The sequence below is a fragment of the Chiloscyllium plagiosum genome, chromosome 4 (genome assembly GCF_004010195.1).
Source record: "Chiloscyllium plagiosum isolate BGI_BamShark_2017 chromosome 4, ASM401019v2, whole genome shotgun sequence".
Lineage (NCBI taxonomy): Eukaryota > Metazoa > Chordata > Chondrichthyes > Orectolobiformes > Hemiscylliidae > Chiloscyllium > Chiloscyllium plagiosum.
Genome location: NC_057713.1, coordinates 84,104,607 through 84,121,892, shown reverse-complemented (window position 1 = coordinate 84,121,892; position 17,286 = coordinate 84,104,607). Strand labels below are relative to the sequence as shown.

General features: G+C 39.7%; 1 protein-coding gene across 2 annotated transcripts in view; it reads left to right on the top strand.

Annotated features, from left to right (window-relative positions):
• tmem65 (transmembrane protein 65) overlaps window positions 1-8,170 on the top strand; it is an 88,428-nt gene extending 80,258 nt beyond the window's left edge. The window contains exon 8 of one of the 2 annotated variants that reach the window (XM_043688531.1): window positions 3,232-8,170. In XM_043688531.1, coding sequence (XP_043544466.1) covers window positions 3,232-3,333 — 102 coding nt within the window. In that variant the 3' untranslated portion in view covers window positions 3,334-8,170. The remainder of the gene's footprint in view (window positions 1-3,231) is intronic. The other variant, XM_043688532.1, reaches the window with a different exon arrangement.
• The last annotated feature ends 9,116 nt before the right edge of the window (window positions 8,171-17,286 follow it).

Below are 17,286 nucleotides of genomic sequence, written 5' to 3'. Positions count from 1 at the left end.
GGGTTCTGGGGGGTGGGGATAGTGACAGTGGGGTCTGTGGGGGGCGTGTCAGCAGAAGGCAGGTGAGTGGCGCTGGTGGGGGCGGAAGTGGTGGCAGACACGGCAGTAGGGGTGGCGGACGTCACTGAGCATGTGGCATCGGCAATGATGTGAGGGGCGAAAGTGGCTGTGGGAGTGGCCATAATGGGGGCGGAAGTGACATCATCAATCAGCGTGGGGGTGGCAGCTGCACGAGGCCAGGGGACTCTTCTGGAATGTTTGAGGAGCGCTGGTTATGGAGGTGGGTAGATAAAAGTTTGTTGTACTTACAGTTTTTGATGTTTGAGATGGAATTGAAATACTGTTTGTTGAGAGTATGGATTCTCCTGAGGATGTAGTACAGAGTGGGTCCTTTGCAATTCTGAGAGAGTGTGGCCCTCAGCTGAGGCAGGGCAGACTGTAGAGAGGTTAGGTGCCGGCGTGTTGCTGCAAGCGTGGAGCGGAGGATCTTGAAGGAGAACTGTTGCTGGTGTTTTTGAATCTGTAGTCTGTACTGTTTGTCCTGTTCGGGTCCGAACGCTGCCGGTTTGAAGGTGGTCCGGAGTCCGTGTGGGATGAGTTGGTTACGGAGGCATGCACTGAGGAAGCAGATGTGGCTGTAGTAGTGGGTTTGTTTCACGACATGGTTGAAGAGCTTCAGGGCAGAGGAAATGACCTGGGAGTTGCAGTGGGAGAGGGACTCCCTGAGATTCTTGTAGAGAGAGAAGGAAAACTTCTTCAAGGCAGGCATCCTTGCAAGAAGTGATTGGAAGGGAGTTGAGTACATTTTGTTATCCACAGGGTGATGGGGTTATGAAACCCAAGTACTTATCTAACTTCCCTGAAATGCATCCTCACCATTTGCTTTAGTCACCCCATGTGATCGTGAATTCTCTATTTTCATCCCCCTGCGTAGGTTAAGACAAAATTTCCTTGACATTTCTCCTGAATTCATCGTGGATATCATTATGTCCATCCTAGACTTGGGACCTCATAGATTTGAGCTTCTCCACGTTTCAAAACATTTTTTTTTGTCAGACAAACCACTTTTTGGTTTCTTTTGCACTAATTGGGTCATCTCTCAATCTTCTGTTTATTGGAGAAACTATTTTCAGGGTTATCTAGTGGGAAATCCAGATCACAGGGGACATGATCTTAAAATAAGAGCAAGGTCATTCAGGAGTGAAATCAGGAATGTATGTGCTGTGGAATTCTGTTCCACAAAAGGCTGGGTCAGTTAAAATTTTCAATCTTGAGGTCTGTGGATTTTCATTAGGAAAGGGTATAGTAAGATTGTATGTAGATATGGCTACAGGAATGTATCCTTCCTGATCCCCCTTGACTTGTCTACAGTCTTAGATGTGATTGATCACATCACTGCCATTCACTTTCTTTCTATCACCCAACTGATCTTGCCTGTTTTTATCCTTATCTATCTCGTCCTAGACAGGGGAACATCTGTAGTGCCTCCCTTGTGGAACCTTGTACCATTGCCTTGGACTTCTGCCAAGGATCAACCTTTGCCCCATTCTTTTATTTCTCATCCACATGATGCCCAATCAACATCACCCAGAAACATGTCAGATTCCACATGACCGGGAACCAGACCCCAGCGCTCTTGACTCCTCTACACTTTCTAGAATGCCATGCTGTCATAATGGGGTGAACAACCGTTTCTTCCATTTGAAATTCTGACCGGGGACAATGATGGCCTAGTGGTATTATCATTGGACTGTTAATCTGGGAACTCAACTTTGAATCCCACCACAGCAAGTAGTGGTATTTGAATTCAATAAAAATCTGGAATTAAGAGTCTAATGATGAGCATGAATTGACTATTATTTGGTAGAAAATACATCACTAATGTCCTTGAGAGAAGGAAATTGCCATCCTTACCCGGTCTGGTCTACATGTGACTCCAGACCCACAACAATGTGGTTGACTCTTACTTTCCCTTTGGGCAACTAGGGATGGTCAATAAATGCTGGCCTCGCCAGGGGCGTGCTCATCCGATCAAATAATTAATTTTTAAAAATTAACAAGTCTTCAATCCCTGATGCATCTCCTCACCAACAACTCCATTCTTATGCTCAACCAGACTGTTTGCACATTTTTGTTTAACTCTAGATGCTATATAGAGTTAAGTGAATCGACAGCACATTGAGTCCAAATACAGTGCAGCAATGATCTAATGGAAATGCAGTGAAATCTCAAGGACCATATGGCCTCCTCCTGTTCCTATGATTGGAGGAATTACCTGGCCACTGCAAGGTCTCATTAATATCATTTAGTATTCTCAGGTTTAACTTATGTTTGATTGGGACCTTGTTAAGAAGAGATTTAATGGTAAAGGTGGAGGACTGAGATTTAGCTGAACCCATGCTGCAGACTAAGAGCTGTAAATAGGGTCAGAATTGGGTAATATGAGATCTGATTGGTGCAATGGATAATGTTGTGATAAGTGAAGTTGGGTCTCAGTCATGGGTTGCGCAATTAGGATCAGCAGACCCTGTGAAGGGTAACTGGGATCAGGGAATGGGTATATATTTCTGATCAACCTATTCAGATATTTATTACACACCTGGAGCAGGTGGGACTTGAGCCTGGGCCCCCTGGCTCAGATGTAGGGACACAACCACTACACTGCAAGAGTCAAGGACCGAGAATGGGTACTATCCTGTTACGTTGGGGCAGAAGCTAGACTTGGAAGGTTTGAAGTAGGTTTAGTGGGTGAGTGTTCTGATTTGTAATTGGGGTCATGCCAGAGTGTTGAGCATTTTAATTAAGGCTGACCCTGGGCCCTGAGATAAAACTGGATGTGGGCATGAATGTGTGCATTTCCCCATCCAAACTGATTTCAATTTAATTCCTTCCCAGACTCCCTCACATTTGTTATTGATGTGCTGCCCCCTGTTGGCTGTGTTTATAAATTATTTTACTTAGTCACATGGGAGATTTGGTGGCAGTTAAAATAAAAATGTTCTGCAGTGTGTAATAATATAAAACTGGATGTGGATCTGGGAACTGAGGTGTAATAGGGTCAGTGTTTGTTCTAAAGTTCACCTACTGAGTTTCTTGTGGCTAATTTAAATGGGCACAACACTGCCATCTGTATAATGATCAGCCTTTTGAAATGTGAATTACTTCATGTTTTAAGTGGATATTCCATCTATTTAAAAAAAAATCCTGACACTTCTCTTGATTTCTTTTTAGGGCAAGGTTATAGGTGTGACCATTGGTTGCATCCTAGGAATGTTTCCACTGCTTTTCTTTAAAACAGAAGAAGAAGAAAAGCTAGAAGAAAGCAAGAATTAAATTAACGTGCCAATTGATGAACTATTTCAGCGTGTTGAATCTGATGTTTGCATTGTAAAATAATCCTGGAAATATAACAGCAGCATTTTGATGGACAGAAGTGAAATCTGGACAGTGATGTAGTGGAATATTGACATTAACAAGTCAATACTTGCAAACACATTTTTCATGAACTCAATGCAGCGAAACTGGTCTATTGACGCCTTATGGAACTTCTGTTCCACGTTTGGGGGAAAACAAACACACGCACACACTAAATGGTTGGCTAAGTGGTCTTTGAACTCAGTTTCGTTGCATGTCATACTGCCTTGTTTTCCTTGATATATGATTATTTGTTTCAATATAAATTAATTTTGTTGAGTTGTGACTGCTAATATTTTTATTCAAGGATGTAATTTTAAAACCAATCATACACATTAATAATACTACCAATTGAAGGGAAATTTGTTTTGTGTTGCAATGTTGTCTCTAATTCGGTTTATGAAGTCTTATTATTTTTTGGGAAATATGACTGAACTATAATATCAAAGCAGTGTATGTGTTCACATAACTTAGTTTCGATTTTTGTGCACTTGATCTTTATATTTGAAACATACGTCACTCTCTTAAATGATATACTTGCACCAATGCTCGACTTAAAAGCATCGTGCTGTAAGGTTAAAAACCATCCCAAAGGCATGTAGAAATGTAACTCCAATCTCAATATCTTTAGGAAATACTTGGTGCTAAGTTTAGGATTTAAACTGCATTGAATTTATTCTGAGAGAAAGCATGTGAAAAGTTAAATATTTTGTTCCAACTAAACATCTATTATCTTTGTTTAGATATTACATCTGTTAATGACTGGGTTTTAATACCTGTTCGTTAGGGTTTCCATGTCTTAATTTTTCAATAGAATTAGCTGGCGTTGAGATTATATCATGGTTAGCAACCAAAACATAAGCATGGGCATCTTTGGAGGAATATGATGTGGTGCTTTTGTAGTTAAATAATTAAAAGTTCAAGTAATAATATAATTGTCCATGAGGTGTGAGCTGAATCAAATCATTTTACTCCAGTCTATGAATGATGGTTAGTGAGTGAAGATGACTTTATTCTCAGTGCAGTGAGCTGGCTTTTTGAAAAGTTAGAGATAAAGAAAGATGGAGGGACAAGTAGTGTTGAGGAAGTGGAGAGCCTGCGGAAGGACTTGAACAATCTAGGAGTGTGGGCAAAGAAGTGGCAGACCGGTTACAATGTGGAAAACTGTGAGGTTATACACTTTGGAAAGAATAGAGCTGAGGACTACAGGTTGTTCTGCTATAACGCAACGGTTGTATTTCTCTATGCTATGGAATGCTAAGTTTTGCTATGGAAAACCGCCATAGGAAATCCTGCTGTAGAAGATCACTAATGGAAAATCATACCTGTTCAGTATAAAAGTCCCATTATCCAAACAATGTTCACAATTCGTTAATCATGTTATAGCCAATTTGTGCTGATGAAATGCATGTTTAGCAGAATGACCTGTATTTCTGAATGAGAAAAGGCTTCAGAAATCTGAAACACAAAGGGACTTTGGAGTACTTATTCAGGATTCTTTAATGGTAAACATATATTTTCATTTGACAGTTAGGAAGGTAAACGTGATGTCAGCATTCATTTCCAGAAGGTTAGAATCCAAAGCAGGGATGTACTGCTGATGCTATGGAAGAATCCAATTTCATTTGGGATATTGTGAGCAGCTTTGGGCTCTGTATCTAAGGAAGGATGTGCTGGCATTGGAGTGGGTCCAGATGTAGTTTATAGCAATTAGCCTGGAGATGGAGGACTTATCGTATGAGGAATGATTGAGGACTCTAAGTCTGTACTTGATGGAATTTAGTAGCGTTGGGATGGTGGAAATCTCGGTAATGCTTAGAGAATACTGAGGGGACACTGGGAAGATGTTTCCACTTGTAGGAGAGACTAGGATCTGAGGGCACAGCCTCAGAGCGAAAGGCCAGTCCTTTAGAACTGAGTAAAAGAATTCCTTCAGTCAGAAGATGGTAAATCTGTGGAACTTATTGCCATAGAAGGCAGTGGAGGCCTAGTCAATGAGTGTGTTTAAAACAGAGATGGATCGGTTATTGATTAGTAAGAAGGTTATGGGGGAAAATGTAGGAAAATGGGGTTGAGAAACATATCAGCTATGATTTGAATAATGGAGCAGACTCAATGGGTCGAATGGCCTAATTCTGCTCTTGCATCTTATGACCTTGTAATGTGGACTTGAATACAATGCCTACATTGATTTTGTCCTGATAACCTGAAGTAAAGAGCAAATGAAAAATATTGAAGAATTTGAAATCAAACTGAAACATACAGAAACGGAGCTGCGGTTGCAAGTTGACTTCAACAAAACCTAACAAAAAGTAGATCCAAATGGTTGAGAGCAGGTTGAGCTGTTTGTCACTGGTGCAATCAATCAGATTGCAAAAAGTGGCAATTTTTATAAACATTTAGCCAGTGTAGAATATCAAAGGCAATGAACTCCCATTTATTGAAGAACTGTATTCCGATGGATACAATACCAGACGAGCTGTTAATCAAATTGTGAACTCATGTTTAACAGTGGCCTTGAATCTTATTTACGCACAGATGCCAGTTAGTGACAAAACTGGTGTTTAATAGTTCTGAAATGATCATCTCTCAGTGTTAGATAGCACTGATGCATGTTTATATATACAGAATATGAGAGAACCTGTGAGATTACCGAAGATATTAATTTATTGGAATTTTGCTGCTTATTTTTGTTTGATTTATTATTATCACGCACACTGAATATAGTGAAAAGTGTTCACGTGTTTTACAAGCTGATCATAATTATACAAGTGCATCAGACTGACAGAATAGAGTACGGGATACAGCTGCTGAGAAGATGCAGAGAGAGATCAATATTAACATTAAAGATGTCCATTCAGCAGTCTGATAACAGCTGTTCTTGAATCTGTTTGAAAGTTTGTACAAACTTTTATATCTTCTGCTTGACAGAAGAGGATGGAAGGGAATATAACGGAGGTGGGAGGGGTCTTTGATTATGTTGGTTGCTTTCCTAAGGCAGCAGGAAGAATAGATGGAGTCAATGCTATTTCTTCTTAAACTCAGAATAGCAGCCTAGAAACCAACACCAATTAGTTAAGAAATTAGAAATATTATAATTTGATTTAATTTCCAGGCTGCAAGACTAAGCTATATAATTAATTCTCTGTAGAATTATACAGAGCTTTTACCTTCACATGTATTCAATCTCTGAAATTCAACAGCTGACTTTTGTGTTTCATGATGATGGTTGCCTCATGAAAGATTTAGCCTTCAAATAATAAATTAGTGCATATAGATGAGAGGTAGTTTAGAGGAATGAATGTATTTACTAGATATTGTAGGTGGGTTTAATATTGATGCCTTGTGCATAGCCCCTAATGAGTGGAAAACATGATTAGAAGTGTCCACAGTTGTAGTACTTGAGCAAATGTCCTATATGTAAACAACCAGAATTTAAAAGTCCTAAAATGTTTGAATATAGAGAGACTGTTCAAGTCATGTCACACTATTTGCTGCAGTTCGTTTTGCCGTTAGCACTTTTAAAAGCACAAGATTCTAACTTGATGTATTTCTATAATGAAATTAGATTATCTTCTCAGACTGCAAAATAATGCAGAGGGACCAAAAATAAGAATGAAGTCTTTAAGCTTAAGTTACCTGTGTCGTGTTTTATTGGTGGTGCAAGTGAAATTAAGTGTAGTGCTCTTGAGATTAGGTTTGATGATAGCTTGAATAATGGAAAGGATTTTAGCATTTCTATTAACTACAGAAATTCACTTGCAAATATTAAATATAAAAGAGCATTCCATTCTCCTGCAGTTGATTGTAATGTATATTGATTACCTGTTTAAAAATCAATTGAATCCAGTCAGGCTTTATTTGCTGATAAGAGCTTTACATCTTGACTTCAGGAGAAAAGAACAGCAAAGAAAAGACAGTTTTATAATTCACGTGAACATGAGTATATAGGACCAAACAGGAGTAAATCATTTGGCCCTGGCAACGTCTCCCTGCTATTGAGTGAGATCCCAGCTAATCTGATTGTGGTCCTGGCTCAAATTTCCTGCCTTCACCCCATTACCCTTGCCTTGTTTCCTGTCAAAAATCTCAAACTCAGCCTTGAATAACTTTAAAGATCCAGCCTCCAATATCCTCTGGAAAAGAGAATGACTTTGAGAGAAAAGTGTTCATCTCATTTAATGTCTTAAATATGCAGCCTCATTGTATACGACATATTGCACCAATCTAAGCTTGAACTGGAATCAAGTTGAAAGCCTGGCTGTTTAAGATGGTTGTATTTTCAGATGAATGTAATGGAACAATTTTTTTAACCAGGAGAGCACTGAATCACATGGTACCCTTTAATCAGCTACAATACGACCTCCAAAAACAATTGGAAATAAAAAAACAGTTTGAATCCTCAGGGGAAAATGAAAGATCACACTTTAATATGATTGAGTAGCTCATTGACTGTTGATCTTGGTTATTCATGTAATTTCTTCCTAGAACTTTCTAGGCTAAAGTTTCCAAGTTTTTAATGAACATCTTCAATACTTCAATAATCGGCTTGTCCACGTTTTTAATAAAGTTAACTTTGTTTATAAATGCATGTGTTCTTTGTGTTGTGTGAATAGTCTAACAGTACATTGCATGTAGTTTTCAACTTAATATTAATTACATTTGGAACTGATTGTAAATATTACAAGTGTTAAACATTTTTTGATGTTGAAATGTGTAAATAAACTGTTTCAGTTCAGGAATACTTGTTACTTTGGTTTACTGAAGACCTTGTATGGCCTGCGATACTCTAAATAATATCGGCCCAGGTTTTACAATAGCCAGATAATTGTTGTTCCGGTGTAGATGGGAATTGTACATAGGGACCCAGCAGAATCCCGAAAGGCAACACACCCTGAAATTGTTGTGGTTCTGTTCGCTGAGCTAGAAATTTTTGTTGCAAACGTTTCATCCCCTGTCTCGGTGACATCCTCAGTGCTTGGGAGCCTCCTGTGAAGCGCTTCTGTGGTGTTTCCTCCGGCCTGTGGTGGCCGGTATATTGGGTCCAGGTCTATGTGTTTGTTGATGGAGTTCCTAGAAGCATGGCACTCATCCACAAAGTCCATCAACAAACACATCGACCTGGGCCCAATATACCGGCCACTACAGCGGATAGCTGAAACTGACAACCGGAAGCGGCAGGGACAGGCCACTATAAATGCCGGAGGAAACACCACAGAAGCGCTTCACAGGAGGCTCCCAAGCACTGAGGATGTCACCTAGACAGGGGACGAAACGTTTGCAACAAAAATTTCCAGCTCAGCGAACAGAACCACAGCAACGAGCACCCGAGCTACAAATCTTCTCTCAAACTTTGGACACCCTGAAATTGAATTTTCCTCTCGGCATTTCCTCTACACTTGGAACCCTCTGATAAAAGTCAGACTTCAGCGGGTTCTGATGCAAATAAATAAAATAATACTTGGGAGATATTAGACTATTGAATAAGTAATTTACATCTGAAATAACTATTCAAATGAACCTGTACTTATCTCACCCCCCCAACTACATCCTCACCACCCTTAAACAACTCCCCTTCCTCAGGCTGCCAGCTGTAGAAGTGTTGTTTGATAGTCATCAGTAATTAGGGCATATAGCCCTCTATACTTAGCACTACAGCAATATTGAAATTCATCTAACATATTACTCATTTCTGTGGCAGCAATACTGTCTGTTTGACTTGTCACAAAACTAAATCATAAACGTGAGAGCCATTTGTCCTGTCAAAAGGCATGTGAGAGATTTATTCACTCAATATGAGGTTGGACTGCACAAAACACTATATAGGACAAACAGGAAGACAGCTAACGATCCGCATCCATGAACATCAACTAGCCACGAAACGCCTCTGTTTGGAAGCCCAAACATAGACCTCTCTCTAAGTGAATTCCATTGCTATAGATGAATGAGAATACTTGTCACAGGCATTATTTAAAATAAAATTGCAATTAAACAACCTATCAGATGTCTCATCATTTTACAGCCAGTCAGTAATTTTGAAGTGTAGTTACCATTGCAGTATAGGAAGCACAGCAGTGAATTTGCCTACAGATGGCTCTGACAAAATGTGATGTGATAATGACCTGATAATCTGCTTACGTGATGTTGATTGAGAAAAGAAAGACAGACCTGTACCTATTTAGGGTTATTTATGACTACCAGATGTTTTTGACTTTGTAACTGTGATTTTGAGAACTATAATTTGGGAGTGATTGAGAGCGAAACCTCTATGGTGCAAAGCTATTAGCCAGGATTAAGACCACAAGGTATAAGAGCAGAAATAGGCCGTTCTGTCCATCGAGTCTGCAGCCATTCGATAATGGCTGATATCCCATTCTCCTGCCTTCTCCCTGTAACCCTTGATCCCCTTACTAATCAAGAACCTTTCTATCTGAATCTTAAATACATACATTGACCTGGCCTCTACAATCCTCTGTCCAATGAGTTCCAAACGTTCACCACCCTCTGGCTGAAGGAATTCCTTCTCATCTATGTTTTAAAGGATCGCCCCTTCACCCTGAGGTTGTGGATGCTAGTCTCTCCTACCAGTGAATTAAAGTGGATTAAAAACAATAACCCATCTTTGTGATTCATTGCAGCAAACCTACTGTTCATTACACGTGATGTTTACATTAGTGGTTCATTTGGAGTTAAAGTAAAAAGTTTAGAATGGAAGAGCTTAGGAAAAAATAGTGAAGGTAAGGAAAAAGAACAAAAGCACAGAAATAGGCCAAAACATTGCGACAAGAGAAAATAAGTACAATGCATCTAAGATTGGGAATAAAATCAGGACAAATTTTTCTTTGCATCAATGAAATCATTCAATTTATTTTTCATATCACATTGACCAAAGATATAGTGAAATCTCCTTCAGTCTTTACGGGACTGGATGGAGCTAGGGTTGTGGACTACATCAGACCAGACACAAACCAACCAACCAATCAACCTCCCTACCCCCACCCCCAAAGTATATTATAGTGATAGCCTGGACACTAACATTTATATCCTCTTTTTAAAATGAAAGTGTAAGGCACTCTATTTCAGATATGATTTGATTGGTCCATCATTAAAACATACTTTATTCCTGCAACACGGTTAAAATAGAATGGCATAACTTTACTGTATTGAAATACTTAACAAGATAATGTATTGTTTGACCACTAGGTTTTAACTGTTCCAATATAGGCAACATCCCATAAACACAGCAAAAATCAAATGCAGGGAGGAAAGCAGATTAGTTTGTTTGGGAGCAGAGCTGGAGGGAATACTCTTCTTCCTGGCTCACTGTTGGAAAAATTGTGAACCCCTCACATGCACCAGCTGTTGTTTGGATTATGTTCCACAGTCAGTATATCAGCGTACCACAAGGAGACATTGTCATTAAATATCTCTGTATCACAGCTTGTGACCTGACAACATAACAATCTCATACTCCTTCTGTCAGATCACTTAAAGCATAACACTCTACTGAATTATGTTTTTCTATTTAACCTTATAGGTTAACATTAACCCAGACCCCTTGTCCCTGCAGAATATAATATTTATGCAAAATGTTTACTACAATGCCTGATTGATTCCTCAATGTTGATATCCACACAGTTTATGTTATGAGACATAAGAATTGCCACATCAGTTAAAGACACCCTGCTGGAGATCAAATCCATTCCAGCCCTCAGCTCCCTTTAGCTGCTGGGTTTCCTTGGCTGAGGTTAAGTCTGGAATGCATAAAATCTGAGACAGTCAGGATTATTAAAATGTTTAAACCAATGATTCAAATCCTGTGAACTGACTGATCACCTGTCTCTTTGTCCTACCTATATTAAATCCAGAAATGAATAGATTTCCTTCTGGTTTAAGAATTTAAAAAGGTTTATATCCCACCCAACCCAAACCAACCTATTATGCAAGTTCAAAATTCCTGCCATTGTACCATTGCTGCACTTATAGGCATTTTCTGATACAGAAGCACCTAACAAGAGAAACAAAGTCTAGTGTGGTATAAATGTGATGGTTCAGCATTGCAGTACATCATAGAAGTATATGAGTATCTCACAACTTTGCTTGCTTCTTGAAATACCATCTTTGTGACAACTGACTGAATTTGCATTTCTGCTGTCAGTGTTACACTGAAGTTATAGATTCTCTATCGATAACCTTGTCACTACCAGAATGCATATCAAGCAGAGTACTAATGCTGGGATGCCTGCTATCTACTCTAATGCAACACAAACTCATCTTCATGCCCAACGTATCCCAAATTTACTTGAAGGTAGCTGTTGAGTTCTGAATAATAATCAAGGCAACATGAATGTTAACAACAGCAGCTAGTTGATGGGCTGGAGGTGAGAGGAGATTTTCCTTGTTCTGGACTAGTTTGCCTGATCACAACAGCTATCAGAAACTGGAAAATGCCCTTCATAGATATATGCTTCAGTGGTTGAATCAGAATTTTCTGTCCAATATTCATTGTAGCCAAGAGTTTCAATGCTCCTGGCTGAGGCCCTGAGATTACCTCCCCAGTGACCATCACATGGATTGGCCCCTTGTCACCTCTTCAGAGCAATTTGAATTGACAAAGGATTCTTACCCATCTGAGGCTTTATTTTAACATTTCATTACCAGAGAATGTAATTTTAATAGCTGATAGAAACAAAGTAACCGCTGGTCTTCTTGGGATCACTGATCGTATAACGAAAAGAAATCCTGACCAGTATGAAGATTAAAGATCCTGTAGTTTCAGATAGTGTCTAAATACATGGTACATAGCCCTGTAAGTGACAGGCCATAAAAAAAACAGACATGCTCCTGTTGAGGAATAGTGGAGTTCTGTTATTGTGCATTCTATGAGAATTACTGATATTTGGATAAATGATCCTCTCTCTACAGAGACACACTTGGAACAGGTAAAGATTATGCTGACTTTTGTGTTTTTTTTTAAATGTATGAGTATAAATAAAATGAATTATACTTTTTTTATGAGTAATGTGAAAGAGGAGAAGCGATAAACACTTTTTTATGTATTAATGGCTGTAGCCTGAGCTCATCCTGTGCAGTTTTACCTTGTTTGAAATATTCGCTCTCATTTCTGCAGAACTGTCAGAGAAAATAAATCACTTCACTAGAACAAGCTGAAATATGGTAATTCTTTAATCTGCAGTTGACTGTCTCATCTTTATGTCTGGTAACGTCTTCATAGTGAAACTTACTATCATTATATTCTGCACATATTAGAGACTTTGTTGTTATCATTACAGATTATAGACCCTATAAATAGTCTGACAAGTTTTAATTATCTCAAACTTGATGAAACATGTTTCAAGGAGTGTTTAATTAGAATGCATTCCTTTATTTAATGTTAGGAAAATCCATCATTTGCACAGTGGAACAAAATGGAATTTTATGAATAAAATAGAGTGGGTTAATACATCTATAAAATATAGTATGGATTAATGCATTCATAAAATATTCTATGGATTAATAAATAATTCCCTCTATTTTAAAAATGATGCATGGCATTTTCTAAAAATACAGCTTCAGTTTTTGGATAGTATAATTTACTGCATTAAATGCAAGATGAGGAATATACTGAATCTTGAAATGCCTTCTCTCGGATTTTGAAGCATTTCTTATGAGCCTGGGCTACAGCCTGTACTCATTAACAACAGTAAAAAGGATTGTTAGTTGAATGGTTAATAAGTTGCAGCGTGCTGCTATGCACAGGGACCTGGGTGTTCTTGTGCATGAATCACAGGAGGTTGGTCTGCAGGTACAACAGGTAATTAGGAAGGCAAATAGAATTTTGTCCTTCATTGCTAAAGGGATTGAGTTTAAAAGCAGGAAAGTTATGTTGCAGCTGTATAGACTCCTATGAGGCCAAACCTGAAGTACAACATGCAGTTTTGGTCTCCTTACTTGAGGAAGGCATGTAATGGCATGAGAGGGAGTGCAGAGGATGTTCACTAGGTTGATTGTGGAGTTGAGGGGGTTGGCTTATGAGGAGAGACTGAGCTGACTAGGATTATATTCATTGGAATTTAGAAGAATGAGGAGGATTTTATATGGAAACATACAAACTTATGAAGGGAATAGATAAGATAGATGTAGAGAGGATGCTTCCACTGGCAGGTGAAATTAGGACAAGAGGACATCGCCTCAAAATTAGGGGAAGCAGCTTTAGGACTGAATTGAGAAGGAACTACTTCACCCAGAGGGTTGTAAATCTATGGAATTCCCTGCCCAGTGAAGTAGTTGACGCTACATCAGTAAAATGTTTTTAAAGCTAAGATAGATTTTTTTTAAACAACAAAGGATTAAGGATTATGGGCGGCAAGTGGACCTTAAGCCACCAAAATATTAAACATTATCTTCTTAATTGGTGGAGTAGGCTCGAAGGGCCAGATGGCTTACTCCTGCTCCTAGTTCTTACGTTTTTATATATATTCCTATCCATTATGAATTTTAATGGAAATAATGGGTGATGTGTAAGTAAACCACTTTAAGAAGACCTGAAAACAAAGGTGGATATGGTGGAACTTCCCATTGTCTTGAGTGCTGTGGGCAATAACAAGCAAATTGGGAAATGCAATGACAATGAAAACGTCTAATTTCTGAGCAACGTTTTCTAATGTTCCAATCAAAATTTGAAAAGCGAGCTCAGAATCTCACTAAAGAGCAATGAATATCCTATTTCCATGTATTTGCATCTCATTATTAGCCAATTTCTCCTCATTTCTGTGCAGCTTCCAATTATCCCCTCCTTCTTTGAGAAATGAAATGGCATCAGAGAAAGGTGAGGGTGGTTACATGTTGTAATGGCTCACTGCTTGCTTCTCGGGTTTTTATCCAGCTCCACCATCACTGCCATTTCCCTTTTGGCTCTATGAACACTGCCATCTTTCACCCTTCATCTACGTAACTTGGCATCACCAAATCACCGGCCACACCATCTCTTCATGGCTGCTTTTGGACCAATTCATTTGCCACATCAGAACTTCACTTTCGAGCTCAAAGACAATTTTGATCTGCATGTTTCTGCCAGATCACTTTGTGAGCAGAGGCATGCACACATCTCATGTATCGACAAGAGATACCACTTATAGCTCTTCGTTTGCTTTCTTTGTGCTCACTCGGTTTGTGCTGACTCTGAGACTTCTGATTTGCATTGCTGTTTCGTTCAGAGGGGTAGACACAGCCATCTTCTCACAGTTGGGAGTAATGAACATTCATGGGTAGGACATGTCGATGTAGATCACAGTATTACATTACTGGCAAACTTACAGTGTGTGTCTGTGATACAAATGGCAAACACACTGCACGTGATTTAAACAATGGCCATGTCTGAAATTCAAAGACGACAAGTCCTTAGTGCCATGAAAGAGCCTCTGTTCAGTCAAGAAGTGTCACAACATTTCAAGGGGCTCATTTAATCTCAGTGCAGGAGATTGGCCATAGTCAGTCAGAGGCTTGGTTGACCAGAGTCTGGGGATCTCCATCCTTGCAGTCCAGGGAGCGGGCCATGATCAGTCCTGCAGGTTTAGTACATCCAGCCTGGGGACTACGAGTAGATCAGTCAGGGATCTGTGGAGATAACAGGCTAGGGACTGGGTCCTTTTCAGTCAGGACTGATCTCACAAGTCAGTCTGGAGGGTGGGCCACAGTCACACCTTGAGGGCGACTCAAAAATGAGACCATATCAGGAGGTAATCTGTGTAATCTGAGGGAAAATGGGATGCTCAAGTCTGGGATTGGGTTCATTGGACTGGGTTGCTGAGGGAATGATGGTGGTGAAAAGACACACTTCAGGACAGACGGGTAGGATTTCATAGAGCATAGCAGGAGTGAGGAAGGGATGGAGGGGGTGCGATTTGGTGCGATGTTGATCTTACAAGTGGCAATCACTGAGATCTTAATATGAGGATAACAAATGGCCAGCAAAAATATGGCAACTCACAGCCATAGCTCTCAGAGTATGTGGGGAACTTAAACAGAAGTACAAAGAAGCAGAATGGGATGTGGAGTGGCTGTATGATCATCGGGTATAGAAACATAAAAAGGAAGATAAACGATGGGGAAATCAATGTTGGTCACGGGCAGAGCCTGTGAAAAACCTTGCCATCTTCATATGAAATTCAACTGCACAATAAGAAGGAAGGTGGCTGCCACTTCATGCAGAGTGGGTAGAGTAAGTTACTGTGTCCTCCTCAAGAGAGGGGGCACAATAATTTCCATGTGAGGCCCTTCTCAGAGCAATTATATCAATCACACATCCACTGCTTATATAATGCACCCCATCTGCCATCAAATTAGATGTAATTGAAAGGTCACCCTTTTGTCAGCAATTAACATTATAAAGTATGGCCTCAAGCAATCATGACTATAACATACTTTGCTTCCTGACATCTCAAATGCAGCCAAGCAGGTGCACGCTGAAAAAGTTAACTTATCTTTGCCATTTCTGCATCACTTTTCATACTTCACACTGGAACACAATGATCTGGTGCTGGCACATTCCACACTTAATTGTAAGTATATGATGACATGACCTGAGACATTCAAGGAAGGATAGCTTTTCTTTTAATCAGAGAGAGTGCTATCACAGTGGAGCAGTGTCTGCATTAAATTTTCTCAATATAGCGTGTGTACTTTGGTTCTGCAGTATACATTGATGGAATGGTACAGAGCTCAAAACATTTTTGCAAGAAACACATTGACCTTTCACTGACAGTAGAAACACATTGACGTCTCACTGACAGTAGACCCTCCATGCCACATTGACTGAAGCCACAATATGTTGCTTCATACTGCTGAATGTGAAGAATCAGAATGATGGCTACAAGCAATCTGGCCCAATATATTGTGCTCACTAACTGCTTACTTGTCATGTCAGCTAAGCTAATGTAATTGTACAAAAGTACTTACAAGTGTCATCTGAGCTTTCCATTTTGGAAACACATTCCATAGCTAGACTGGAAAACAACACAGTGCCATATTTGCGCACTAAACTATACGTATACGAGGACATTGTGTGTGATGTGCAAGGCTGGTTTTCCTTCAGGGGAGAGGTTTGCTATCATGTTGGCTTAATGGTGGAATTCTATACCTAGTTTTGAAGGAAAACTTTGGTTATGTCATGTACAATTGAGTAAGACATCATCAGCATTCCTTATGGAGGCATGACATTGACCCATTTGAAAAATCCCCATCTCACACAGTGAGAGCATGAGGCTTGATTGTGGTGGATATGAGGCCTCAGGATTTCCTTCATGTTGTCTTTCTGAACTTCCCCTTAGATTATCTGTTCACACATCTGACATGGACATTGCTGTGGCTGAAGTCTTTGTGGCCTTGTTTCAGATCTAAAAACAGTACAGAAAGAGACAGCAATTACAACATTGTCAGCAAGACTTGCACCTTCCAGCCGACAGGCCCATCCTTCAAAGGAAGAAGCAGCAGCTGAAGATCAATTGATGGTGTGGAAACAAATGATTAGATCTGGATCTATAGGCCTCGCAGGCATTTTCATTCACTCTCTCTGAAAGACAGTGCAAGCACCAATTAATTATGTTCTGGGCCATCAATATTGAACTGTGTCAGCTGCTGGAGTGGAACTTACATGCAGAAAGGTGGCCATCCCATCCCAGTGCTGGTCAAATTCACAGTTGCCTTGATTTTTATGTGAATGGTTCATGTTCTTTTATTCATTCATTGGATTTATAGGTGAGCCCATTCTTTGGGTATTTAAGAGGGCAGTTAAAAGTCAACCATGTTGCTGGTTGTCTGGAGTCACATGTAGGCCAGACCAGGTAGGGACAGCAGATTTCCTTCCATAAAGGA